Source organism: Zootermopsis nevadensis, unplaced genomic scaffold (assembly GCF_977971745.1).
Source record: "Zootermopsis nevadensis isolate Lab colony 2312 unplaced genomic scaffold, Znev_1.0 Znev_ptg000003l, whole genome shotgun sequence".
Taxonomy (NCBI): Eukaryota; Metazoa; Arthropoda; class Insecta; order Blattodea; family Termopsidae; genus Zootermopsis; species Zootermopsis nevadensis.
In genome coordinates, this window is record NW_028259135.1 from 6534529 (window position 1) to 6561830 (window position 27302).

General features: G+C 39.7%; 1 protein-coding gene across 1 annotated transcript in view; it reads left to right on the plus strand.

The window, feature by feature from the left end:
• Positions 1-25574, plus strand: part of swi2 (Protein singed wings 2) — a 48055-nt gene extending 22481 nt beyond the window's left edge. Inside the window, exons 4-10 of the mRNA XM_022059030.2 lie at positions 1725-1884; positions 14568-14722; positions 15915-16103; positions 17873-18142; positions 18803-18892; positions 22183-22395; positions 24484-25574. Of these exons, the coding sequence (XP_021914722.1) occupies positions 1725-1884; positions 14568-14722; positions 15915-16103; positions 17873-18142; positions 18803-18892; positions 22183-22365 (1047 nt within the window). The 3' untranslated portion in view covers positions 22366-22395; positions 24484-25574. The remainder of the gene's footprint in view (positions 1-1724; positions 1885-14567; positions 14723-15914; positions 16104-17872; positions 18143-18802; positions 18893-22182; positions 22396-24483) is intronic.
• The last annotated feature ends 1728 nt before the right edge of the window (positions 25575-27302 follow it).

The following is a 27302-nucleotide window of genomic DNA, read 5'->3' on the forward strand; positions in this document are numbered from 1 at the left end:
GATCCGAGGTTCTCATGGCGGTCAGTCCGAAGATGGCTGTCTTCTGGGTTAGAGCACCATGTAGTCTGGTAGAATTTTACCAACGTTTCAGCGGCCCATGCTGCCTCTATCATCAGACTACACGGCACTACAACCCAAAAGACAGCCATCTTCTGAAGCGTACTAAAATGAACCCTACAGAAATAGGAAGTGACGATGTGGACTGGAGTCCTCAGGGTCATGATATGGACTAGTGACGAGCTCTTATGAACACTGCATTGAATCTCCAGGTCCCACAAAAGGCAACGGATTTCCAGACTAGCTGAATTACTTAAACTGTACTCCGCTCCATGGAGTTATAAAGTCAGGCGACTGTTTCAGGTGTTGATAAACTTCTGCTGCAGTTTAGAACTTGTAGGTACTTTTCTTTGCGTGGAACACAACGAGAAACTCCATCGTCACTCACTGGTCCTACCAATGAAACAATCCTGGAGCTGCCTGTTAATGGAGTTTCGTTGTCAGTATAGGCTCACCGCGAGCCAGCCCTCTCGCTCTCTGCGATAATCCTAAATCCGCATCGTTTAAAGATACAAGATACAATGCTGAGTTGTAAGTGAATAATGTAACCACAACAGTTCCATGGAATTGAGTATCCAGATGAAATAACTCTACAGTGCACGTCGCGGTAACCCAGGCCTGGTGCTACAACTTAACTGGTTCTGTTTCTGTGTTCCTACTGTCAGTCAATAACACTACAGTTCCTTTTATTATAGTGTCAGTAACACTCTGATACTGTATTCAGTACAACATAACCGACTTAGAACTCGCTACGGACCGCATCCACAGCCTTCTCAATCCACTCCATACTGAAACACGTATCCTGTCCTAAATCAGATAAACTCGGCCACACCCTCACAGCATACGTCTTTAAGATCTATCTTAATGTTATCATCCCAGGTAGTCTCTTGCCAAATTCCAAGCAATGCATCCAAGTAGTAGGCCCTGTTCAACATTTAGTAACAAACAATTCATTTGTTAGTTTCTCAGTCCATTTTGAAATCCGGGTAACCGCTTCTTAACGGCTCTACGCGACTGCTGTTTCAATGGATCGAAACTGGCGCAATGGGAGTTAAACCCTGGTCCTACGGGAATTTCTCAGAGGGAGATTAACAACCTTTCAAGACCACATATGCACGTATAAACCACGGTTTTCTCCTTGTGGAGTCCGGAGATCAGATTTTTCTCACTGCATGTTAAGTTTAAAGGCGCACATTCAAACTTTGTCACGTGACGAAAACAGTGCGTCTGTGTCTTTATGAAAATGACTGGCGTTTCCGACACAGAATTCACCCCACTGCTAACACAAATCACTAACATCTTGAGGCAGAGTCCGTCTTGAGAAGCTGATAGTCGCTTTCAGTCGACCGTCAAGAGATTTCTTGCCGTTTCTAGAGAAAAATACATTTACCGTGTTAATAAAAACGTGTCACTGATTCATATCCAGTACCAACTGAATCAGCCCACAGCCTTACTTATAACTTACATTTTAATATTATCCTCTCTACACCCAGATCTCCCAAGTGGTATTTCACTTAAGAATTTTATTTAATCATTTTTAAAGAATTTATCTTATCTTACATGCATGCTACATTCCCATTCTATTGTTACCTATTTTACTTTATCGCCCTAACATTATTTGGTAAAGACTGAAGATGGTATAAAGACTAAGACATCCTTTTCAACAGGTGCTTAACATGTCTGGTTTGAGACTGAACTGGATTGCTGATTCGACGTTCTCTGAACTGAAGAAACTCCGAGTTTTGGATCTGCGAAACAACAGCTTGAGTCAGCTTGAACAGAGCGCGCTAGAAAGCCCTCCGGCCTTGCAGAAAGTCTACCTTTCCGGTAAGTTGTGGTCAGTCTGCTGTCTGAGGTTAGGTTAGGTTAGGTTGGGGTAGGTTAGGTTACGCTAGGTTAGGTCAGGTTAGGTTAGGTTAGGTTAGGTTAGGTTAGGTTAGGTTAGGTTGGGGTAGGTTAGGTTACGCTAGGTTAGGTCAGGTTAGGTTAGGTTAGGTTAGGTTAGGTTAGGTTAGGTTGGGGTAGGTTAGGTTACATTACGTTAAGTTAGGTTACGCTAGGTTAGGTCAGGTTAGGTTAGGTTAGGTTAGGTTGGGGTAGGTTAGGTTACATTACGTTAAGTTAGGTTACGCTAGGTTAGGTCAGGTTAGGTCATAAACCTGTGCGCCGTGGACGCCTTGAATTCAAACGCGTTCTACAGGATGAACCATTTAAAACGAAACCCAACAACAATCACGCACTACGATACGAAAATAAAATAAAATAAAACTCTGATTCACCCAACCTCCCCCGTGACATTCCAGCGAACGTTATTCTAGTTGCTAGGTCGCTGCGAACGCCAGCTATGGAAATGCTGTGCAGGTGCAAAAACTTTGTTTATTTCCAAACATTACTTCGCATCGAAATCGTTCGCTACAGTTCTTAAAGCACTTATCAATTCCTATCTTGGCAGGAAAATACTGAGAAAGACAGAAATACATCGACTAACAAACAAAATTTCTGGAACCAGGAAGTGATTTCAACAGGAAAACTGTTGGTTTCATCATGATGAAGTGACGTTCCACACTGCCAACATAACTGCTTTACTGGAAGATTTTGTTGATGAGCGCATTGTTAGGCATGGCATCTGGCCACCCCGATCTCCAGACCTTATCCCGCTAGGCTTCTTTCTATACGAACTTCAAAAAGGGACAGGTTTGGAAGAACTGTAACACGCTTCTGAACAGCCTTTTGACAAAACTAATCCTGAAGCATTTCTAAAATTCGAACGAAACACGCTGAAAACGGTGGATGCTAGTCTTCGAGAATGTCTTCTGTAAGTTTTTTTCTTTCCAACCAATAAGAACTAAAAATCAACCCACTTGTCCTGTCATATCGATGTCACCAAAGCTCGAAAATTTTATTGTAGTTAGGAGTTGCGTCTGAAATTAAACATCCTTCGTACATAAACTAATTCTACAGCTGTCTTTCTTGAGCAGGTCATGTTAGTGTAACTGGTCTAGCAATCCACCGTTTTTATAGAACCCGGAAATTAACTTTCCGGGTTCTATAAAAACGGTCACAAATACCCGGTACTGATCCCTGCCCTGAGCCAGATGAATCCAATCCACAAATTCTTATCATATTTATTTCAGAATAGGGTCCACTGGCAGGCTGTTTTGAATACGGTGATGACCCTACGGATTTCAAAGAAGGCAGGGACATTTTATGACCAGCTGAGCGAACGCCAGGTTATCAATAATGCTTCTGCTGTGTAGGGTTGGGTGCGTTGTAGCCAGCCGTCTAAGCGCCGTTCTCTCAGACAGTCGCAACCTGGACAAACGCAAAGCGTTTTTCTGTTGTTCGTGATCTGTTCAGTATCGAACTGAATCGAATTTTCTGCTGAAATCGTCTGACGGGCGATTTGATGTTGCCTTTGCTCTGACGAAGATAGCAATCGCTAACCACAGCCTTGGCTTGTAGCATACGAGTAGCTCAAGTTTCAGTCGCTGGATTCTGACCGCGGAGGGCCCCGAGTTAACGCTCAGGTGGGGTTTTTGACGGACAAAGTGACACCGGAGAAAGTTTTTCTCCAAGTCCTTTGGTTTTGCTGTGTATTCACTCACGTATCACCTGGGGGACGGGCAATGGAACCGTTAGAGATCCATTTCCACAGAGACTTAATCTCGTCCAGTCAAAACAACAATAATGACGAATATGATGATGATGATGATGATAATGATGATAATAATAATAATTCCACTGTATATAGCTTAATACCCTTATACTATAAAATTTATATTCGATCTTGGCGTCATCTGATGTCATTCTTCGTATCCCCCTCTCCTTTAGGCCCAAGAAATCACATTTTATACGATTAGCATCCTAATTCATAACTTACTTTTCACCAAATATTTTTATGGTGATGAACCAAGGAGGATTAGAAAGACAGAACATACAGCATATAAGACGAGACGTAACATGAAAAGAGTTTAAAAACTTGAAAGGAAGAGATCACCCGTGACCTAGGCGTAGATTGGAGATAATATTAAAGTGGATCTCAATTAAATAAGGCGTGGACTGGATCGAGTGGCGGGATCTTCTGACAACCATATTAAACCTGCGGGTTCTTGGCCAGTTGATCGTCTCAATATCGAATATCCGCCCCGTGGAGTTGGGCGGTTTCTGCTTTTGTGACAGATCTCGATTCGGCTCCTGAATGTAATCTAAACCATTATTCATATCAGCAGTTAACACGGGTTAACACAATCGCAAGGCCTCCATCTGGAAACGAAACTACAGAGAACTATAGTTCGGGCGGGGTTTGAACCCTAGAATCTAATGTTCGAGGCTAGCAGATCCGTTCAAGTACAAGTGTGCATTTGTTCTGATTCTGTTATTAAAATGTCTTAGTCACTCAATCAGCCCTCTGACGCCGAAGTTCGTGTGAATAATATTTAAGAATTCAGTCCGTACCTCAAAGAAAACACAGAAGTTCGCCATTAAAAAGATCATATGGTTACTGTGCTTGCTGCCTCCATCATCAGGGCGACGTGTAAGCCGGGCGTGTGGCGTGATCATTTTCCAGATAATGGGGGCAGCAAGGACTTCTGAAACGTCTGTAAATTTCTATCAGAGTACACGGCGCCATCTACATACTAACTGCCGTAAAACTTGTAATGCTAATGTTTCGGAGGTCTTTACTGTTTCCTTCGCTAAGGTGAGGGCTGAAACGTCAGCAGTAGTACATCTGTACGTTGCAATCAGCCAAACACGAGGAGGTGCCAAGAGAAGAACACTGCATTAGCGAGTTTTTGGAAAATATTGCCTTATGTAAATCACTTCGTTCACACTGACATGCGAGTCATTATGACTGTGTTATGGTATTCTGAAGTTATATTATCACACTCCGTGTCGGCGAGCCTCCTAGATTCCCAAGTTCTGCCTGTCCAACTAGGAGCAGCTCAGTAACCGACTACGTGCTGTGCGGTCCAAGTTCTGATTCTTGGTTCAGACACTGAGAATTTTCTTTCTACACGTTCCACCCGTCTCTTCCTTCTTTATTTTTTTTTTTATGGTTTATTCAGTGGCCCTGTTATTAGTTCAGACTTGCGAAGAATATAGAAAGAATTGGTCGTGGCTTAACTTAATTATTATTCTGGAATTTGTGTGGAGGGGTTGAGGAAGACCACGAAGAACACAGAACAGCGGTCATCGGGCCCGGACCTCCTTGATACGAAGCGGGAGTGCTAACCACTCGACTTCGACGTTCGGTTTATTCTTCATTCGCTTAACAATTCCAATTTCATTGGCTTAAGAGAAAATTTTCGACGCTCCTCGAATAAATTCCTCATATTCTGTGTTCACTTTAGACCCACATATTGTCCAAAATGTCCATGGCCACGTACTCTGTTACATTCAGATGTGACAATTTAAAATTTTCAAACCAAATGCCATCAAAGTGACGTTTAACAATTCAGTCCGTACCGCAAAGGAAACACAGATCTTCACCATTACAAAGATAAACTGGCATGTTCAAGTAAATAATTCCTATTTACATCGAGAATCAAATTTTCAAATAAACACAAAATACAGGCTTTTAAAGGACCTGGATCGTGTAGTTTACCACTGGGCTTTAGAGGGGTTAAATATGTCATTGTCTTCTTTGTTTATTTATTATAGAGTCCCAAAACACCAACTCCTCGTTTTACAAACGTCCAATTAGACCTAACGACTTACTCCATCAATGAGTTTGAAATATTAAATGCCTCCTTATCGATACGCATACTGAATTTTCGATATGATGAAAACATATCACGTCATTTATATGCTGATGGCAAAGCCTGCAATAACCTGGCGTAGCCCTCCTGGTTGTTCGTAGCTCAGACCACCGGCCATTTATACGAGTTTTCGTCTCAAAATATCTTATCCTCCACATTAAGTTAAATTTAAGCTCTATTTTATGTAACTGCTCGTAATTATGAAGGAAATGATTGCAAAACTACACACTCATTAAGTTACTGACGTTAATTTAGTGGTAGTTCACCTTAATTTAAAGAATTTTTACCTAATGAGCCAGTTAAAGTCAACGGAAGTATTTTGCCAAGTGAGAAACTAGTTTTACGTGAAAAACCTCGTCTTTCGCACTAGTTAGCAGACCTTGTAACCTAGATTCAGAAGTAGGCGAGTGATAGAATAAGCACCATGGTGCTATGTCAGGTTGTGGACAACAGCAAAATGATTTTTTAAGCTCTAAGACAGCTGCACCGAGAAATGTGTTAATGAAAATCTCACACAAGTTGGACGAAGACAAGCTGTCGTCATAACATGTTGGAAGCACGTAAACATTTGTCGCAGACGTCACAGAAATGTTAATCAACAGAAATACAGATCATCTATCGCCAGACTGTTGTACTGAAAACATACAGCCTATGAGATAAAATAAAGTTAAAATATTTAAGATAATTTCAATCAATCTTGTAAAGACCAAGTCTGTCACACCTGTGATTGAGGACAACGGCTCGAATGCGTATGTGGGAGTGGAGGTGAAATCCCACGTGTTCCATACTTCGACAATGAAATAGATTTGCTGTCATGGCGACTCAGTTACGAGTAGTGTTACAAGTGGACACTCATGTGCATTCGTACACTTCCCGAAAGCTACATAAATTATTCTGCAAAACCACATATTTCAAAGATGGCTGTCTTTTGGGTTACAGCTCCGTGTAATCTCGAAGAAGTTTACAGCTTTTCAGAGGTACTTGCAGCCTCCATCGTCAGGTTTTGATGAACCCAGAAGACAGCCATCTTCGTACTCACAGCCGTGAGAACCTAAAATCCTACAACACACATTTCGCTTAATAGAAGTTCGGAAATCAACGCGTAGGAAAATAAATCTGGCGCATTCCGCAGGGTCTGACCTTTGACGTTTTCAAATGGCGCCAGTGATGTCAGAGTCAGTGACTCCCGATGTGGTTGGGCAGTCGCCAGGCCATTGGACACTTCCTCCAAGTCACTTCCGTGTAATGTGCACGTTACTTCTGTCCGAGTTCAACCAAAATTGGCATGTGCCAAAATACTATAATAAAATTACTCATCATGAATTTTAATGAGAGGCATTTGAAGGGTTCTCGAGTCTCGCTGATGGACGGGCAGACCAAACATGGCCCTAATAGGCACTTCACAGTCTTCTGAAAGCGGCACTCCGGTCAGAATTTTCGTCGGAACGGATGGACTACGAATTGCATTCGCCGTCATTGCAAAGAATTAATATAAACGAAGCTGCAATGGAGCCCTGTACCGGAATACAGACAGGCAAAGTACGACGTCACATGTGTGGCGCAGTTGTGTGCAAAAAAAAAAAAATAATCTGGAGGTCAGAGGCCCTGCACCCACTGGGTAAGAGGTAGAATGGGCCCCAAAGCTAGTATTCACGCTGTCCGTCCTGGGATCGAATCCCAGTCGCTGGTCTGAGGCAGTGCAACGTTTATAAGCACGCGTATTTTTTGTTTTTTTCTGGGATGGTATCGTGTCTTAAGAGGTTTAAATTGCATGCCGACGTCATTTGCGTTCCACTTCCCAGCATACAAAACTAATTGAATCCAGTGAGACTAGCTTTATGACTAAGCAGTGGACTCTGGACGAAGTACGTTATTAATCGGGCTGCAACGAATTCATTTAATAATTTTATTAGCCTTTATTCTTGAGCGGCTTCGTATCATGTTAATTTATTTTTAGTCTTACGACGTTGTTATTAACTCAGAAGGATTGATAATCTGACGGAATATCCACTAACCTGAATCAACCGCGGAAGTCATTTCCTTGAGAAGCTAACAGTCGCTCAACTGGTAAAAGAATTACCCGTGATTCATGGAACCCGGATATTCGTTACTATAGCAGTACCATACAGACAAGAGCTCGTACCCGTTATGAGTCCAGCGGTCCATAAACATGATTGTGTTTTCGCCCAACAAACCTGTAACATGAAGAGTCACGATTGGTTTAGAAAAGTAACCATTTCCAATTTGTGTGTTACGAAAATCCCACCTTGAATGCTATACATGTTATGATTCAAATTTTTATGTACTTTTCAGTAGTGACGGGTTAGTGTCAAATATTTGTAAACGTAATCCATCTGTATAATTAATTAATGTAGGCAAATATTCTCTGTCTACAGAGTACGAATGAATGAATGAATGAATGAATGCATGGAATTTGAGAGCAAGAGCGTACTATATCATATATCACAGCGTAATAAATTTATAGGGACGAATATAACGACAGCAAACATGACGAAGAAAATTCCAGAAGCTGTATTAGATGCTAGCTAGCGAGGAAGTTCGTTTAGGAGTAAAAGTGGAGGCTAGTGTTTAGTCACCAGAGTAGACGACAAAATCATTATATAAGGGTAAGGTAATAAATTATTTGGAAATGTGGCAAAGTTGAAATACTTGGGGAAAAATAAAATTTTGCATTAACGAAGAAATTAGGAACTCGGTAACGCAGACGACAACCTGCTACCTCGCAGTTTAGAATCTCTCGCCTTGCTACACGTAGTCTAACAACGAGAATATTAAAATAAAGAAAAACACAATTTTAAGTAGGATTTGAGGTTTTCACGGCAGTGAATCTGAAGATGGATGCCTTCTGGGTTGTTGCGCTGTGTAGTCTGGTGTAAGTTTACCGACGTTTCGGAGATCCTTGCTGCCTCCATCATCAACGCGATGATAGAGACAGCAAGGACCTCTAGAAGCTCAAAAAAGTACTACAGACTAATGAACATACATAAAGGAAGAAAGAATGAGAATGTTAGAAAGGGGAAAAATACGTTTACTGTCAGAGGTGGCAGCGTACAAACCTACTTAAACGTATGAAAATATTACATAAGTGAGAATAACAAATAAGTTTGTCAATAATAGTAGTAAGATTAAATGGCCGCATCCTTTGGACAAAATGTCTGAGAACCATCTGAAATTGCTATAGGCATATCAGTGTAAACCAAAGAGTAGAAGATGCCAGGGGATGTCCGGAAGAGATCAAAAGATTAATGCATAATAATGATAAAAACTTTCTTTCAGGCTGAGTGGTAATGGAATGTAGCATCTTTATGATTCTCAGTGTAAACAAATTATTTTTTAAACAGCATTAACAAAATGACCATTATAACGGTGAAGAGTTGTTTCCTATGCGGTACGGACTGAATTCTTATATAGTATTTAGACGAGCTTCAGGTTCAAAAGTGTTAAATTAATAAAGAAACCAGACTATAATTAATTACGCCTTTTTTAAAAAAAATATTAAATCACCACATAAGCGTTTGTTGTCAAGAATGAATGTGAAGATGATTGTCTTACGGTGTGTTTTGCCGTGTAGTCTGCCTCCATCATCAGGGCACAATATCTCAGACGATAGTAATTTTCAGACTTGCCTCCATGAGAACCCTAAAGCTCGCCGGAACGGAATGTGTTCAAAGTGCATGCATTACCGTAGGCGTGATGTTTCCGCGGAGCTTCGGCTGAAAGCCCCGGAGCGCTCGTGCAGAAGAAAGGGCTTTCTCTCTCTGTGGGGGGAGCGTCCGATATTTCTTGTGTAATGGACGTCGCTGCCCTCCGTCCCCCCGCCACCCTCTCGCCACTGGCTCCAAGGGCGTGCACTGCTTCGATATCACGTGCGTTCCCTGCTGTCAGCAAACAAGTTAGGCAATGTACGCACGGCGTAGCCTAACTATTGTGTCCCAATCGCCAGAACCTGACATTTGTCACTTGTGAAATTCCGGGGTAATTTTCAGGGTGGGTATTTCGGCAAAGTTTCCGTAGTTGTCGTCTGATCTGAAGCAAAATGAAATGTATCGACAGTTAATAAATAATAAAGTTCCCCTATGTAAAATTTAGGGAAAATGCATTCAAGGGTTATAGGTGTGCGGACAGACAGACAGACATGGCGAAATGAATAGACTCATTTTTGCAACTTTTAATTCTAGGTGTTCATTCGATGCAGCTATAAACGAACTGTTTGCCGAATCTACTCCATTGCTTCGATTACACATTTACAGATACATTGCAGAAAGTCCGAATTTTTTCTGCATTTTATTAAATATTCGCCATATCACATAATGTGCCATATAAATTCTGTACATCTAAATAGGCTCTATAATTTTTGGTCAATATGTAAATTTGTTGTAGGACAAATTGTTTTTTCGTAAAATCTGACTTTGACAATGTACAGTGAACAACACCCATTTTAAATCCAATACAAATCTGACAAGTAGTATAAGTCCGTACAGACAATGGGCTTATGTGTTTCTCGTATTAACTTCATACAGAAACACGTAACTTGCATTATAACCACGTGCTTATAATTTTAATAATCTTTCGTTTTATTTGATTTTAGGCTGATTTGTTTTGGCCTATTGCACGGAGAACGGTAGGCATGTGGTAACCTTTGTTTTCCATTAACAACATTGAAATCGCGAGCGATGGTTAAAGCGGCCGAAACTTCTAACTAACCATTTATCTCCATTTAGTGCCGAAGTCCGTGAAACTAACCACTACCCAGTGCGTCTTTGTAGAGCGAGTGTCGTGCATGAGAACGAACTTATCATTCGAAACTGCGTGACTTTTAAACATTGTCGTTAAATAACTTCGGCTAAGCCATAGCGTAGTTTCGTGGCTGTTAAGTACCCTTTGTTTATGTGGTTTCATAATTGGAATGTTGGGCGGGTCCTTTGCCCCGTTAAGAGGAACGGATGTTGCACGCAAAGCGAGAGTCGCCATGAAAGCGACCCCACTCCTTGTTGTTACGAAACCGGGTACAAAGTTTACCGGCAATCTCTGCCAAGTTCACTACTTCACAGTCACCCTGTAGTCTAGGTTTCGAAACGTAAAACAACTTTGTAGGGCGGCGAGCGTGTGTGGAGCGCCTACCTAATACCGCTGAATTATATTCTCTTCCGAATCAAGGACCGGGTGCTCAGAGTTCGTTATAATTTTCAAGATATCTTGCCATCTACTTCTGGGTTTATCCATGTCTCTTTATCCTCTGGGATTATACAAGCGCGTTAACCCCATTAATCCGCCATCTTGCATTTTATTTACGTAATGTGATGGCAGGGGAAATTGTCCCTGCATCCGCCACTCCGGGATTACAGATTGAAAGAAAGCGCAAAGTACAACTTTGAACCAATAAAATCTTCTCGGGCAATGAACCTAGGTCAACTGGTTACCGTAGTAAACCGACGTTTCGGGAACCAACTCTGTCCCCATCATCAGGGTTCTGATGTGACTGGCTACCTCGGAAGTCGCAGAACCCTGATGATGGGGACAGACTTGGTTCCCGAAACGTCGGTTTACTACGGTAACAAGTTGACCTCGGCTGATTGCCCGAGAAGATATTATTGATTGTACTCACCGCGAAAGTCTCAAATCCTAAACAACTTTGAACTTGGCCCGAATGGCATAACGTTCATAACAAATTTCATGAGAATCCGTTCAGCCATTCTCGAGTTATTACAGACCTCGCTGGAGATTACATGCATCACGGTCGATGACGTCATGATGAATGTGCAGAGGATCATGGGTAAAGGCGTCGTAGTCGCCACACCTCACGAATTTGAACATCAGTCGCGTTAGCATCGCCAATTTTAGGAAGTAAGAAAGTTCTATTCCAGACTAGGCCAAGATAGCATAATTACCATACCAAATTTAATGAAAATCCATTCAACAATTCCGACGTTATTTTATGGCTGAAACTGTAATTCGTAAGGGCACCGATTGTTTGAAACACGAACTATTCGGCTGAAGGTAGACAGACAGACAGACATGAACGGGCCCATAATTTATTCTCCACTTACGACAGAGTGTAAAGAATGCCTTAAAAATCCTGCCCAGGATGAGAGAACAAAAGATAAATCCTGACTCCCTCGGGAACCGAACCATGGTCTTCCAGCTAGTAGTCAGTTACTTTATCCAGTTATCTTGTTCGTTCTGACCACTCAGATCCATCTGTTGCCAAATTTAAGACTGCGTGGAGTTATTCCTCCGTTTACCTTATACGCCTTCATGGCGTGGTGGTTAATTAAGCACTTTTTTCTATTCCTGTTAAAGTTGCTGGTTTGAATAAAGAGGGGATAATATTAAAAGGGAACTAAATAAATGGTGTGCGGACTGAGTTCAACTAGCTAAGGTAGGGACCACTGGTGAAATCTTGCAAACACAGTAGCGATCTATGAATTGCTAGAAATTTATTGACTGGTTTAGAAACTACCAGATACTCAAAAGGGCCCCTGTGCCCTCTGGAGTCAGTTGAATCACAGAGAAGCCAGGGTTGATAAGGGAAATCTCTGCCACCAATCGTCTCATCATTATTTGTGTGGTACAATTTAATGATGTTGACATTCCTATAAACACACACGGATATCACTCTTCGTCCCTTGACAGCAGAATGCACTGTGTACACCAATCACTTCTTCTCTGACGTCATAAGTACACAAATCTCCTGCCGCAATTATCTAGTGTAAACCGGTGTTCTTGTGCTTACAACACGAATTCAGCCGTCCTGTAATCACCGCTGCTACGAAAACTCGTCTTCAGGGACACGATTCTGTCCCATTTATTTCGGACACCGCAAATCGTCAGACAACACGTGTCAGTAAGAGATTGTTTTCCTTAAGGCAGCTTTTCAAGAGTTTTTACCACAAGATTTATGTCTCTCAACTGTACTACGTTAATTAATCTCATCTTAACTTACTTGACTTGAGTCATCTTACCTTAGCAATAAACTGTAAGTGTAAATACTGATTGTGATATCTTCACTAGTCAATGTTTGTCTCACAAGATGAAGTTTCAGAGATGGATCTATGAACACATCCACTAAATTCAAAATCCAGCATTGAACTCTCTGAAATCGATGCTAAGCTGTGCGAGATAAATCGACAGATGTTGCTTAATATCAGCAAGAGATGTAATGACGATACAAAGGGAATCTACACCACTAGATCGATTAGTGGAAAGGCCACTGGGATCAGGTTATATTCCGATATCTTATTAATTTCCTTATATATATATATATTTCCTATTCCCTTATATTAATATAAAATAAATGTTTTGCTATATAAAACACCTGCATGTTATTATCAGTCTGTTATTAAAATTCCACAACATTATTGTGCAGTTTTTCGGGCTGGAATAAATGTAAGTGCGGCCGTATTTAAAGATAAATTTCGGGTTCGGGCTAGGTCGGGCTGAAATTCTAAAACTTCGCCCCGTTTAGACTTGTGCCTAGTTTCTAGTGCTTACGAAAATGTAGACCTACCGAGTTTAATGGTTAACTTTCCCGACTCCAGTTCTTGGACAACGCTTGCACATTTTTCATAATTTCTCCCTGGCATTAAGGCCTGCGGGTACAGTAACTATAACAGCGAAAGCGAAATGTTGTCTATCAACTTTCTTTCTCGTTTCAGTTCGCTTCATTCTACTTAACGACCTAAATGAGTAAGTCCCTTGACATACTTCACGAATCTGATTCGTTGTATCATACCCAAGTGTCGTTGTCAGTAATTAATACTGAAGGACCCCAGTGGAGGCATCCAGTTATACGACAGTGGCATTTCTGAGCCATTTTATCTTTCTATTATTGTTTTGGAAATTTTTCTGGCACCGAGAGACAGGGGGCAAAGCACAATGCTGACCAGATCCTTGATCCCTGGTGTTACGATAAACATTCCCAGTGTAAATAAAATGCACTTCTGAGTTGTTGATAACCTCAGTGAAAATGGCATCCACAGTTCGTTACGATACGGAACTGTCCTGTTATTTTTAGAACAAGGAAAATAACTGAAGTTATTTATACAAAAAATAGAGCAGTCACATGGCAGCTGTAAGCCAAGGGTCAATACTAGGGAATTGGACTGACCGTCTACACGTCATCAGAGTGATACCAATTACTGCAGTCTCAAAACCTCTTGGCACTTCACTGAACCTTCTCTCTTTATGTCATTAACCATTGAACGATAAATTATTCAAGGCTGATAAACGTTAATGTGAAATCCGCCGAACCAAGGCGAGCGTGTGGCATTAGTGGACAACATACGAAATTAGAACGTTCTTAACGTAATGTTACGTCTTTCAAGTCCTTAAAAATGTTTGGATTTTGATTAAATTTGTCAGACTTTAGTTCTGTGCCCAATACACGAATTTCAGTTAATTAGAAATAGTTCTTTTTCGAAAGTTATTCTTCTCTTTACCACATTGCCATGAAATCAAAATTTCATACATTCTTGCACATGGCTGTCTAGTGGTCTATGTAGTCTGAAAAAAGATACTGACGTAGCAAACACCTCTGAAACGTCGATAAATTTATGCCAGACTACACGGTGCCTTGAGAACCTGAAATGACACATTCGCCCCGACTACAGTGCCGTATGTTAGGAAACATTTCGGACTTGGCAGTTCCTGATGATGATATTTTCGTGTCGAAACTTCCAATAAAGAATACGCATATTATTAAATGAGTAAAAAATTTATGTTAACTGACAGGCAATCCTTGGGACTGCAGTAGTGACCTCACGTGGCTGGTGGACGAAGGAGGCAATAGTTCGGTGGTACGCCGCGTGGTGGATCGTGACAAGATGATTTGTAACAACGAAACTTATCCCAAGAAGCCTGTATTGCCCATTATGGGCATGCTCAAGGTACTTAATTATAAGCTAGGCACGTGTTCTTCTGGTAATGATAGATAATTAAAGGCAGCAAATAACCACACACCTCAGATTCTTTTGTCTACAAACTTAAAGATTGAAATACTATAAATTGTAACTTCGCCTGCTTTTTAATTTGGGCATGAATCTTGGTCTCATTCAAAATTAAGAAATTAGATTTTAAATACATAGAATTCAATCGCCAACTATTGGTTTCTATTTGCATTCAATTTTGCCAGCCTTTGTATTTTCTTGTATCTATCCACGGATTTAAATTTGTGTACACATAAAAAAAAGTGGTCAAAAGTTCAAATCTTGATCTGAAGACCAGCTCTCCTGACAGATTTTGGTGGTTTTCCTCAGTTCTCCCAGGCAAATTCGAGGATAGTAACTTAAATTAGGTCATGTCCACTTAATTTCATATCTTTTACAATACATTATTAATTAATGATCCTGTCATTAGATTTGAAATTCTCAGCTAGTGAGAGTCATTAAATTAACCACAAATAAATAAATAAATACCGGGTAACTGAAAGGTCACGAAACCCTTATTAAAATATTTATTAATGGCTGCAATTCAATACGATCAGAGTGAATTATTGAACACACAATATCGCTGTGACTACACGAGAATCAACGCAGATGACGTCATGTTGTAACCTGCGCTTCTCAGCCCGTCACTTGTCTTGCAATAATCGAAGTGCGAGGATGTCTTTTTCACAGACGTAACGTCGAACACGACGTGGCGCCTGCTTAATTAACTCACCAGAATTAGTTTTGGGGTTAATTTCCCGATTCTTCTCCTGTGCCCACACAAATGGACGGTGTCTCGTCTGGCGATCCGTTTACGTGACATCGGGTTGCAGAAACGTAAGGAGGAAAGTTAGTGCCTGCATCGCTGAACGCGGTGGAAATATCCAACACTTATTATAACATTGTTTTATGTTTTCTGATTACAACGAAATTTATTTTTTGAAAAATAGAACGTGTGTCAGAAATGGGTTGCGTGACTTTCAGATCATGCGTGTATGAACACATACAGTTTTAATTTTTCCAACCGCGGTGCCCCTCCCCCCCTGATATTCAACCTTCTGTTTGACGTGGATTTGCTGGACACTGTGTTCATGTGATATACCTTACAGTACTGTACAAGATGCCAGGATATGGTTGTGTTTGTTTGTAACAGACCCTTCAGGCAGAGTGTCCGACAGCTCCACCCACAAATTGTACCTGTCACATGAACTACGTGGCTCCCAACCCAGATGGGGTGACGTTGCAGCCGTTCACGACCATCAACTGCAGCTATCGGGGTCTGATCGACCTTCCCGACAAGCTGCCGTCGGTGACCACGACACTCCTCGTAAAAGGAAATCAGGTCAGATTTTGCTTTTCTTCTGGTTTGACTAATATAGGTAACAAATAACGTTGCGATTTGCAGCAAAACATGGGTCAAAGGTTAAAAGAAACATTGCTTGTCTCAGGCAATTCTTTGCAACAGAAAAAGTTTTCTCGAATTTCACCCTCATTGACAAATCTTACAAAAGCTACAACGTGACATTTATTGGTAAGATCTGTTGACCCATCAACCTGGATAGAAAAACTGATATTTTTTCAGTTTATCACGCAAAAACCTCTTCAGCGTCATGTGACGTGTCATCGATACGTCGTCTTATTGTACTGTTTGAAAGTGGAACATTTTCAATTTCTCGTACTGCATCTGAAAATTTCATTGTAAAGACGAACCTGCACTCCAGGAAGCACTGACTGGACTGATGGAGACCGCGCATGCGTCCTGTACTCGAGTGAGTCACTCGATGATACGTGAATCCGCCACGTACGCCGACCACTATAGGCGGTTTCGCACTGGCGCCGTATAGACGTCGCTAAATATATTTCTTATGATTATTATACTTCTAAATGATATAACAGGTTGAAGACTTTATTATAATACCCAAGAATTTTCCAAGAATATGTCGTACGTGTATAGTAAAATTACGAATATGAAATTAAACACAAAAATTACTCAAAAATACGTTTACATATGATTAGCCTATTCATCACTATTTCTCGCGGAACCCTAGTTTTCCGGGGAACCCCGGTTGAGAAACGCTGCTCCCACCTAAGCCTAGGTCTTCCAGCGGTCTCCTCCCTTAAGCCTTTTTTAGAATCATCAAATACTGTCACGTAGTGGTTAGCGCTCTTTGGAATCCTGGACCAAGAATCGGTTATCCTGATGGTGAATTTTCATTATATCATAGTCCATTCACACAAACGGCAATGATTGAGTTGTTATTCTGTGTGGACTTGTAGGTACATACGAGAATTTCAAAGGAACATACTAGCAGTCCACAAGGCGTTAAACTCGGAAGACCAATGAGAAAACAGAGACTCTCTTGAGCAGAAGTCTTCTTTAACAGTAATTAAAATGGTAAAGAAATTCCCCATCTTGTATGGGACCTGAAGTTTCGTTACCACCTTCACAAAAACATGCCACCGGTCCCTTCTCTTCGCCAAATAAACACAGTCCACACCTCAACACTCTTATTTCTTTAAAATACATTTTATTATCATCCTCCCTTATGTGCGTCAGTAAACACGTATCACATCTCTTTCGTGTTCGTTACTGCAATATGTTCTACATACTTTATCCACTTTGACTTGGTCATTGTGATAATTTGGCGAAGATTACAAATTATGCATCTCTCGATTATGCACTATTTCCTGCCTGTTATTTAATTCCCCTCTGTTCGGTCCAGCATTCTGCTCGGAATCTTGTCCTCGGACACTGTCGATCTAATTACATGTCCAAGGTTTACTCCTTTGTAAAGTGATGCATACAACTGTATTTTTATATAAGAAACAAGAAAATAAAAAAATTATGATTTTAATTGTAGGTAGCATTTCCTGAGTTCGTCTTATCTTCACCGTGAATGTAGTTCGGTTTACATTATGTAAACCAAAAGTCAAAATATCAATCGTTACTTTATATTTATTAAATTTGTTTCGTTTCATCACTTGAAATCTGTTTCAACTGTAAACATAAATCATCCAGAATCTCGTACATGTATTGTGCTGTTCAGTTTGTAGACGTGATCAGATTCTAGAAAAGTTTTCTTCCTATAGATGACAACTTCTTGCTTGCAGATCTCAAGTTTGAAACCTCTAGTTAACAACCCACACTATAGAAATGTGATGGATATGTTTTTGGATGATAACCACATCCGCTCCATAGAAGCTCTTGAGGGTACAGACTGGTTATTAAAATTTAGGGTATTAAGTCTCAGAAGCAACCAGCTCACCGAGGTACCAACTTATGCGCTGGATAACGCTCTGCAGCGTAATCGGAATGCTGCCATTGTCCATCTGGGGAACAATCCCTGGATCTGTGACTGTTTCTTCACTCCTAGTTTCCAAGTAAGTACAGAATGCAACATAAGTTTACAAGCGTTTGGTTGGTCCACCATTCTCTGCTGACCTTGGGTGGAAGAACAGATGATAGTGTGATGGCAATTCCACCTTAAGCCTGTTTTATCCTCATGTGATACCGCCACGGTGGTCTAGCTGTTAGAACGCTAGGCTTGTAATACTGGGGTCCCGGGTTCGATTCCCGGCAGTGCCCGAATTTATAACTTGTGTTGGGCAAGGCCGTGGTTTAGGCATCACGTAGTTTTCCTCCGGGGCTTCCCCGGTTTCTCCGTGGCATCCCAACAATTCCTCCACTTTCATCATCATCTCGCAAAAAGGGGGTCACAGCAGGATCGAACCCATGCACTGATGGGTCGTGAATCCTGCTAACCACCAATGCACACCATGCTAAATGTTGAGGATCTTCTTAATGTTTCTAATTATGGTGTGTTATCATAGATATAATTATAACTCTGTTTTTGAAACACAAATATCCTTGAATAATTTACAATGTTTAAGATAATCATCTCAATGCTCATGACAGAAAGTTTTGATGAGAACAGTAAAAGGATGAATCTTCTTTTTAAACTATTACTGAAATGTTACATTATCACAATTCTGGCAAATACTCGTAGCTAGGTGTTCATATTCATCCTCTATTTGTTTCAGGACTTCATTATTAAGTACAGAAAACTAGTCAAAGATATTGATGATGTGAGATGTTCCTCTGTTCACGGAGATGAGAACTCCTTAACTCAGGTGAGCGCAACTATCGAACTAGTGGAGATACAAAGATGATAGTATGACTAATTGGGTTGGTTTCTAAACAAAGTTTTAATGACGTTTTCGAAGATACCATTCTATTGTCTCAAATAACAATGTCTCTCACTTGCTTATTCTTTGTGGACAGAATTCTGAGCCACTTCCATCCTCATAATGTATTTCTTTTAAGATTCATCTTAAGCTCATTTTATTTCCTTCTCAATCTTCCAGAATGTTCCCAACTAAAATTTTGTTTACATTCTTTGTCTACTTGCTCAGACCATCACATCCTTTCAGATTTAACCATCACAATAATACTCAGTGTCCTGTATAACTCAGGAACTTCCTGGTGACACAATATTAAATATTGTCCATTTACTCGAACTTCTTAGGTCAAAATATTTTTTTGAGTGCCTTGTTTGAAAACACATGTTTAAGATCCCATTTTACAAGCATTTAAAGTACGAGAGAAAACTATCCTCATCTTCAGCATTTTGAAAGTAGACAGGATAATAAGTTATCGCAGTGGAGAGTAACAAAATAATTCCATTACTTATTCGTCTCCTGACTTTATCATGATCCTCATTTCTGGTGTATTTTGTTATTGCCAGATACTTCCGTGATGAAACGTTCTCAAATAATTTCTAATTCTTGGTACCTTATTGTTTATGATTGATATTGGTTTCTAAAAAATTGTGTATTTATATTTAAATTAGCCTGCAACTTAAATATCCTATATGATAATCGCACATTCATACATGCTTATACACGTGACAAAGTGGTACAGTTTTGATAAGCGTAAGGAAAATGTGAAATACCGTTATTAAAATGGTTGTCACAACTGCAAGCACGGGCCATGGTTATATACCGATATTTCAACTTTGCAACAACATTACATAACCTTACATTTTAGGTGACCTAAACAAATTGCCTTAATTGTAAAAGATAATAACAAATATGCTTTTATTGTTTCTATAATCTCCTTCATGAAACAACCAAAGCAGTTTCACTGTTATCTGTGTACACGCACCATTAGTTTCCAAAGTACAGAAAACATTCTCATTGGGAATGAAAAGAGGACAGTTTTCAGATTTGTGTCCCTTGATTCTGTAAATCTCCTTGCAAAAACAAAACAATTTTTATTCTGAAGACTGCACTTAGTTTCCAGATTACAGAAACCATCCTCACCAGGTCTAGAACCCAGAATACTTTTTTGTAGTCTTCACCTTTCTAATATCTTTCCCTTGCTTCAAGACTAAAGTATGCAAAATCTGTGGCAAATTGGTCGATCCCTTCTTAAACTATAAACAAACACGTAAGCACACATATATATATGACAGTGCAACTTCTATGCATCTCATGGGAGAGGCTGTATCTTATACTTTATCATCCTGTACACTACTACCACCACCACCACCACTTCTTCTTCTTCTTCTTCTTCTTCTTCTTCTTCTTCTCCTTCTTCTTCTTCTCCTCCTTCTCCTTCTCCTTCTTCTTCTTCTTCTCCTTCTCCTTCTCCTTCTCCTTCTCCTCCTTCTCCTTCTCCTTCTCCTTCTCCTTCTCCTTCTCCTTCTCCTTCTCCTTCTCCTTCTCCTTCTCCGTCTCCGTCTCCGTCTCCGTCTCCGTCTCCGTCTCCGTCTCCGTCTCCGTCTCCGTCTCCGTCTCCGTCTCCGTCTCCGTCTCCGTCTCCGTCTCCTTCTCCTTCTCCTTCTCCTTCTCCTTCTCCTTCTCCTTCTCCTTCTCCTTCTCCTTCTCCTTCTCCTTCTCCTTCTCCTTCTCCTTCTCCTTCTCCTTCTCCTTCTCCTTCTCCTTCTCCGTCTCCGTCTCCGTCTCCGTCTCCGTCTCCGTCTCCGTCTCCGTCTCCGTCTCCGTCTCCGTCTCCGTCTCCTTCTCCTTCTCCTTCTCCTTCTCCTTCTCCTTCTCCTTCTCCTTCTCCTTCTCCTTCTCCTTCTCCTTCTCCTTCTCCTTCTCCTTCTCCTTCTCCTTCTCCTTCTCCTTCTCCTTCTCCTTCTCCTTCTCCTCCTTCTCCTTCTCCTTCTCCTTCTCCTTCTCCTTCTCCTTCTCCTTCTCCTTCTCCTTCTCCTTCTCCGTCTCCGTCTCCGTCTCCGTCTCCGTCTCCGTCTCCGTCTCCGTCTCCGTCTCCGTCTCCGTCTCCGTCTCCGTCTCCGTCTCCGTCTCCTTCTCCTTCTCCTTCTCCTTCTCCTTCTCCTTCTCCTTCTCCTTCTCCTTCTCCTTCTCCTTCTCCTTCTCCTTCTCCTTCTCCTTCTCCTTCTCCTTCTCCTTCTCCTTCTCCTTCTCCTTCATCTTCGTCGTCTTCGTCGTTTTCTTCGTCTTCTTCTTCTTCTTCGTCTTCTCCTTCTTCTTCTCCTTCTTCTATGGCTCTCCGGTCCGTATTCGGTCCATGGCCTCCTCAATTCTCCTCTTCCATTCGGTCCTCTGTTAGGTCCGTCTGTCCGAGGCTTTGATTGAGGTTTCGAAAAATCTTTCTTTTTACGGTGCAAGGTTGTTAGCCTTGTAACCAACCCCCAACCTGGAGGATAAGGGTAACTGTCTTAGTCTGACCTCTCCCCCTCGACCAATCTGGCTAGGGAGGCCCTACCAGTAGCTCTTCGGGTCACTGAGGTACTCAAGCCCCACCACCACGAAGGTGCATGTAAAAAGTAAAACCATGTTAAGACTGAGGTTTATCTCTTAATGTGGGTTGTTTTCAGATACAAAATCTGGTGATCAAAATATTGGAAAACTAATTTTGGAATGGGTTTAGGGAAGCACGGTTTGGAAATGTGGACTGGATTCATTTGTCTCTGGATAGGGACTAGTGACGAGCTCTTGTAAACACAGCAATGAACATTCAGGTTACACAACAGGCAAAGAATTTCTTGTGTGGTTAAGTGTACCATTAAATTCTCAAGAGGGGCCTACTTCATGAAGATGGTTGGTTGGTTGGTTGGTCCATAATGGGTGTAGAACTTGGTCACATGCTATTATGTAAGAATGTAGACAGGGTATAGTGTTTGAGAACAGGCCCTGAGGAGAATATTTAAATCAGGCGAGTGGAGCGAATTACCTTGTAATGTTCACCATATATTATTAGGTTTATCAGATTAAGATTAATGAGGTGGGTGGGACATGAATTGTGCATGGGGTAATGAAAAATGTGTAAAACATTTTGGTCAAAAAAGGTGAGGCGACAAGAATACTTGAAAGACCTGATCATAAATATGAAATATTAGTAAAAAGGATCTTAAACGGGTTAATTTGAAGCAAATCTTTTTGATGTTTTGCAGATTCAGGCTTTGTCCAGAAGCGCTGTTTGCAGTGAACCCAGCGAATACTTAATCCAACCACTGGACTTACTAAATGCCATCTTGGCTTCCCTCATTGTCCTTGTGATTGGAAAGCTGATTTACGACTACTGGTCCTTCAAGAAAACAGGAAAACTTCCATGGCTTGTAGCAAAGATGCCATGAACAGAAGACATTCTGGATCTGATGAAACTGGTAAATAAAATTATTATTCTCTCTAATGAAAATATGCCGAACACTTTTGTGGGAGAAATGAACAATGAATTATTTCAAGGACAGATGCTGACCTGCACATTTATGCAGTTCAGAATGCATACACCTGTGACATATTAATGTGGCAGGAAATAATTGCCAGACTTTTAGAAATGTGCATTAACACACTCACTGCCAACCACATCGAAACGACATTCTCGTTACATCATACCGCCAGTGGCAAATATGCCGATCGTCATTCAAGTACTGATGTACATGTAATTGCTCATGGCTCCTAGAGATGTCACTCAAATGCAGTATATATTTTTTCTTGTTCCTTTAGCGATTGCCTCGTGTGTATAAAGCTGGTTGATGTGAAGTGTGAAAAGTGAAACATTTACATGCAAGTGAATTGATAAACAGGTTATCAAATGCTAAATAATTATTAAACGTAACCTGAAAATTTCATGCAATTACTTCAATAATTTTCCAAGTTATTTAGGTTTTTCTATTCATGTTGAATGCATTCCTGTGATGAAAAATGGCTGGCGCAGGGGATTTGAATCCCCACAGACAGCATGCTGGCGAATGTGTCAAGGGACAGAATGGGCGATAGCAGTACGCAAACTAGTGTGGTGGTACGAGTGTGCGAATAATTTTGAAAGTTGCACATTACAGTGGAAATTATCTTTGGAAGACAATAGAGTGCTGTCAGTACACAGTTTTAAGTACATAAAAATTTGGTAAAGGAAGATAAATAACATTCACTCCCTAATTTATATATTTGTGGAACTGTTGGTAAATCATAAGGTTAAGGTGGAATAGATGCATGATTGTTAAGTGTTCACGTTCTTCAACAAAACTAGGAGATAATACTTTTATGACAGTGTTTACTCTTGAGGGAAAATTATAAAATGTGACATCAGTATGTTGTGGCTCAAAATTGGTTTGTAATTGTCTATTATTCTCGATTTATAAATGTTTATCTTTGGTTCATAGCCCACATTTATATACTACCAATGCCATGTCAGAAAACCAAAACACTCCATTTTCTAAGTACCATACTGCCCTTGTCCTAGTTATTCCACTCATGCTTATCAGGAATTTTAATTTGGCAGTCTGGAATATACTGAAGTGTCTCTTGGTCTATATATACGTTCAGCTACATGCAACGTCTACAAACAAATTATCATCTCTGAAAAATTTCTACATTATTTGTTCTTTTTTCAAGACCTCTTGCTCTAAAGTCCATGTTATCTCATTTTATATTCTCCCTGTAAACACAAATTTATTCCTTTAATTACTACAGTAATTCATCTATTATGTTAAATGATCAGTAGCTGTACCCATGGTCTTTGAATGAATGAATGAATGGGCACTAAACCATCCCAGTGCTTGGTATAGTTTTGGTATACTCGCATCTGTTTCCCGTTACTACCATCATCTGACTATTCCCCAGATCCCTAAATTGGGGTTTGTGCCCTGTGTAAATAAAAATATTTATAGCTCAAGACAGTGATTACCAGATTAAGTGAAACTAAGTCCAGGATAAAATGCTCAAAAAAAATTGTACTCATTTTTAAAGCAGCACTTTTCTTAATAAAAGGATTTTAAATTTTATTCCACATGCTGTCTTCAGTTATGCTTGGATTTTGTTTTACTATCATTAAAACCCCTTGAAGCTGAACCTCATCTAAATAATATTTAAGAAATCAGTCTGTACTAAAAGAAATACAAATTTCTCAATTATAAACACCAGTTTGTTAATTCTTTCTATGGAAACAATTTCTGTTTGCAGAGGGAATCATGTGAAACACACAAATACAAAATTCAGAGATAATGATTTTTATAGCATGTGGTACATATAGTTACCACTAGGCTTTAAAGGAATGGTGCTGTCGTCACAGATCATCATATCTGTTAATTTATGCACCCTAAGGAGTCGTCAAGTCAATATTGAAAGCGCACCATGAATCCTATTTTGGGCCAACTTAATCCTGTCCACATTTCCACACCCCTTTTTATGAATATACTTTGGACTATACTTTTTGTATAATATTTTTATAATGATCTTTGGTTCTCTATTAATAGTGCCCAGTTGCAAGCTGGATACACAGAGAGCCTTAGCACAGCATACTGCAGTACCGACAGAATTACCCGTGCATGCTCAACATGCTTTTGTGATTGATTTCAACTGCAACAGCTGTACATTAGTCACTGAAGACTAATTAGAAGAAACTAATTAAAATTCTGAAAAGGAAAATTATGCATTCCACATTAAGAAAACTGATTACCCTTTTATAAATGTGGGTCTAATCTTTCTTCCTTTTTTGACATTCATTGCAAATGGAAGGGTTGAGGAAAAATTAAGATGACAGTCTTCTGGGAAGCATGATGATGTTGTCATATAGAAATTCACTGACATTTCATAGGTGCTTGCTCTTTTCAACATTAGGACAATGAGTGTTCATCACGTTACTCATCACTCTCATGACGGAGGGAGTAAACACCTCTAGAACATGAGACAACTTGTATGAGACCGCGCAGTGCAATATTCCAGAAGGCTGTGATCTTCACAGTACCTGCTGTGGCAGCCTAAAATTTAGTGAGGAAAAATATATCTTGGAGTTGGTATGAAAATGCTAAAAAAAATGTATATTGCTATTTCAAGCAGAGCGTTTGGCAGACTTGTACACTATGAAGATGTACTAACCATAAAATCTTTCCAATTTTAAAGTTTTCAGAGATATGAGTGCTGTGTTTCATTTTGTACATGATTGCATTTTACTGAAAGAAAACTTTATGAAATTTTAATATGAAAATAGTGTAGTGACTTAAAGAAACTTTAATAAGATATTATGTGAAGGAATTATGTCACTATTTTCTTTTAAATGTTTTGGCCTGCATATGGAGGACAAACCTACAACATGCTAGTTAGATACTTAGTAAAATGTACCCATATTTTCTCATAGAGCATACACGCAGTATTCTGCAAGCTGCTAAGCATAAGTTGAAGGATTTGTGGTGTTTAACTTGAAAATTAAGTGTCTGCTTTGTCCATTCATTAGTCATTTAATTTATATTATTGTTGAAAGCGATTTATTGAAATGTAAATCCAGTATTTTCAAGGTCTGTCATTGTAACACTTATTTTATGCTTGAAAATACATAAATATGTATATAGTTCCATGTTTTTAGTCTGTTACCTACTTCAGCAGGCTGTAATCACATTTTCAGAGCATTCTTAATGCAGACAGATGTGACTAGATGATAACATGCTTGTTAGACGTTTGACAGCCAAGAACTAACGAAGTTTCCTTCCATATCCTTTCCAATTCATCGTTCATTAATCGGCTTATCGTTAAAAAATGTAATATAGTCTGAGCTTCTGATGGCGTCTTTAAATAACCCATAAAAAACATAAATAAATAGAGTGTAAGTTACATTGCGCTACAGAAAACACATTTTTTTCAAACATTCTGATATTGATGATGTCAATCAAGCACACAAGACGAACCCTACGTATTAACTACTCCAAACACGCTCATTTGTTGCGAGTGTCTGGCATGTAAAGAAGAATAAGAATCACTGCAGTACTTTCACACAAGCAAATTCAATAAAATACACAGAAGATAATTCTGTTAAATTCAGAATTTTTGTTAAAGAACTGAAGCACTCTATTCCCATTCTAAATTCCACATCTATTTTATTATTCTACGGCAATACAACTGAGAAAGCTGGACTTTCTGCAGGGAGACTTTTGCCTGAGGTCCGTGGCAAAAAGACACAAGTAAGTGATGGTGACTGGTCCTCCAGGAGAATGACAGACGTCAAGAGGTGTTGGGACAGCCTGACACTGGTACAAGGAGCTCACAGCATAATCAGTTGTAAGAGAACAGATGGAAATTTTGGTATACTGAATTAACAAGGGAAAAATACATCGCAGATTCAAGTAACGTATCTCCATGACAGAGACTATTCTTAAGAAACTGATAGTCATTCAACTGATAAAGAAGTTTCCTATATTTATGGAATCTGAATGTTCATCATTTTCATTGAAGACTATCGCTCGTCCTTTTCTTGAACAAGCTGAATTCAGATTATATTCCTATACTATCCCTGTAATATCCGGTTTAATATTATCTTCCCATCTATGCCTAGATCTCCCAATTGGTCTCTTCGCTTTGTAATGAAGGCACATAAAATATTCTCAAAGCTGGAAATTTGTTTCAAACTAGTATTGCTGATCACCTCAGAAGACTTTATTGCTTAATCTTTACACATCAGGGATCACCCAGACTGAAAATTATGTATCAAGTAGGTACTTAAAATTTAATATGGCAATCATAAGAGGGACCGCATCAGAACTAAGACTCTTCATACTCGTATAACTGAGGAAGGCTTCCTCAGTATTAATAAGTACAACAAAACACGTCAAGGGAAAGAAACTTTGAATGTAAGTAAAGTTAAAATTAGAAGATCAAAGTATGAATTTATTAGCAACAAATTTTGACACTGAGGAAATAACACACAAACTATCCGTCTGCTTAAATTCGTTATATAATTTGATTTTGTGGTATGGGCTATATCATCAGGATAAGGGAAATGTTTTTGTATGGAATATGTTATTAAAAATTTAATGAAGTATTTTATAATTAACTGCAGCTTTATAGTAAATTCATGCTGAATGAATTATCCTGTGTTTAAAATTAAAAAAAAAATCAATCAATCAATCCCTTGCAATAGCAAATGCAAGACAGCAGCATCAAAGTAAGCAAATTGCATTTTAATAATTTACATTGAAATTGTATGGCTCAAACACTATAAAAAAATTATAATATTCAGAAATTTTAAGACTCACATAAGCTAATGTTTATCAGTATTTAAGGCTGTGAATCATTGTATAGTGCA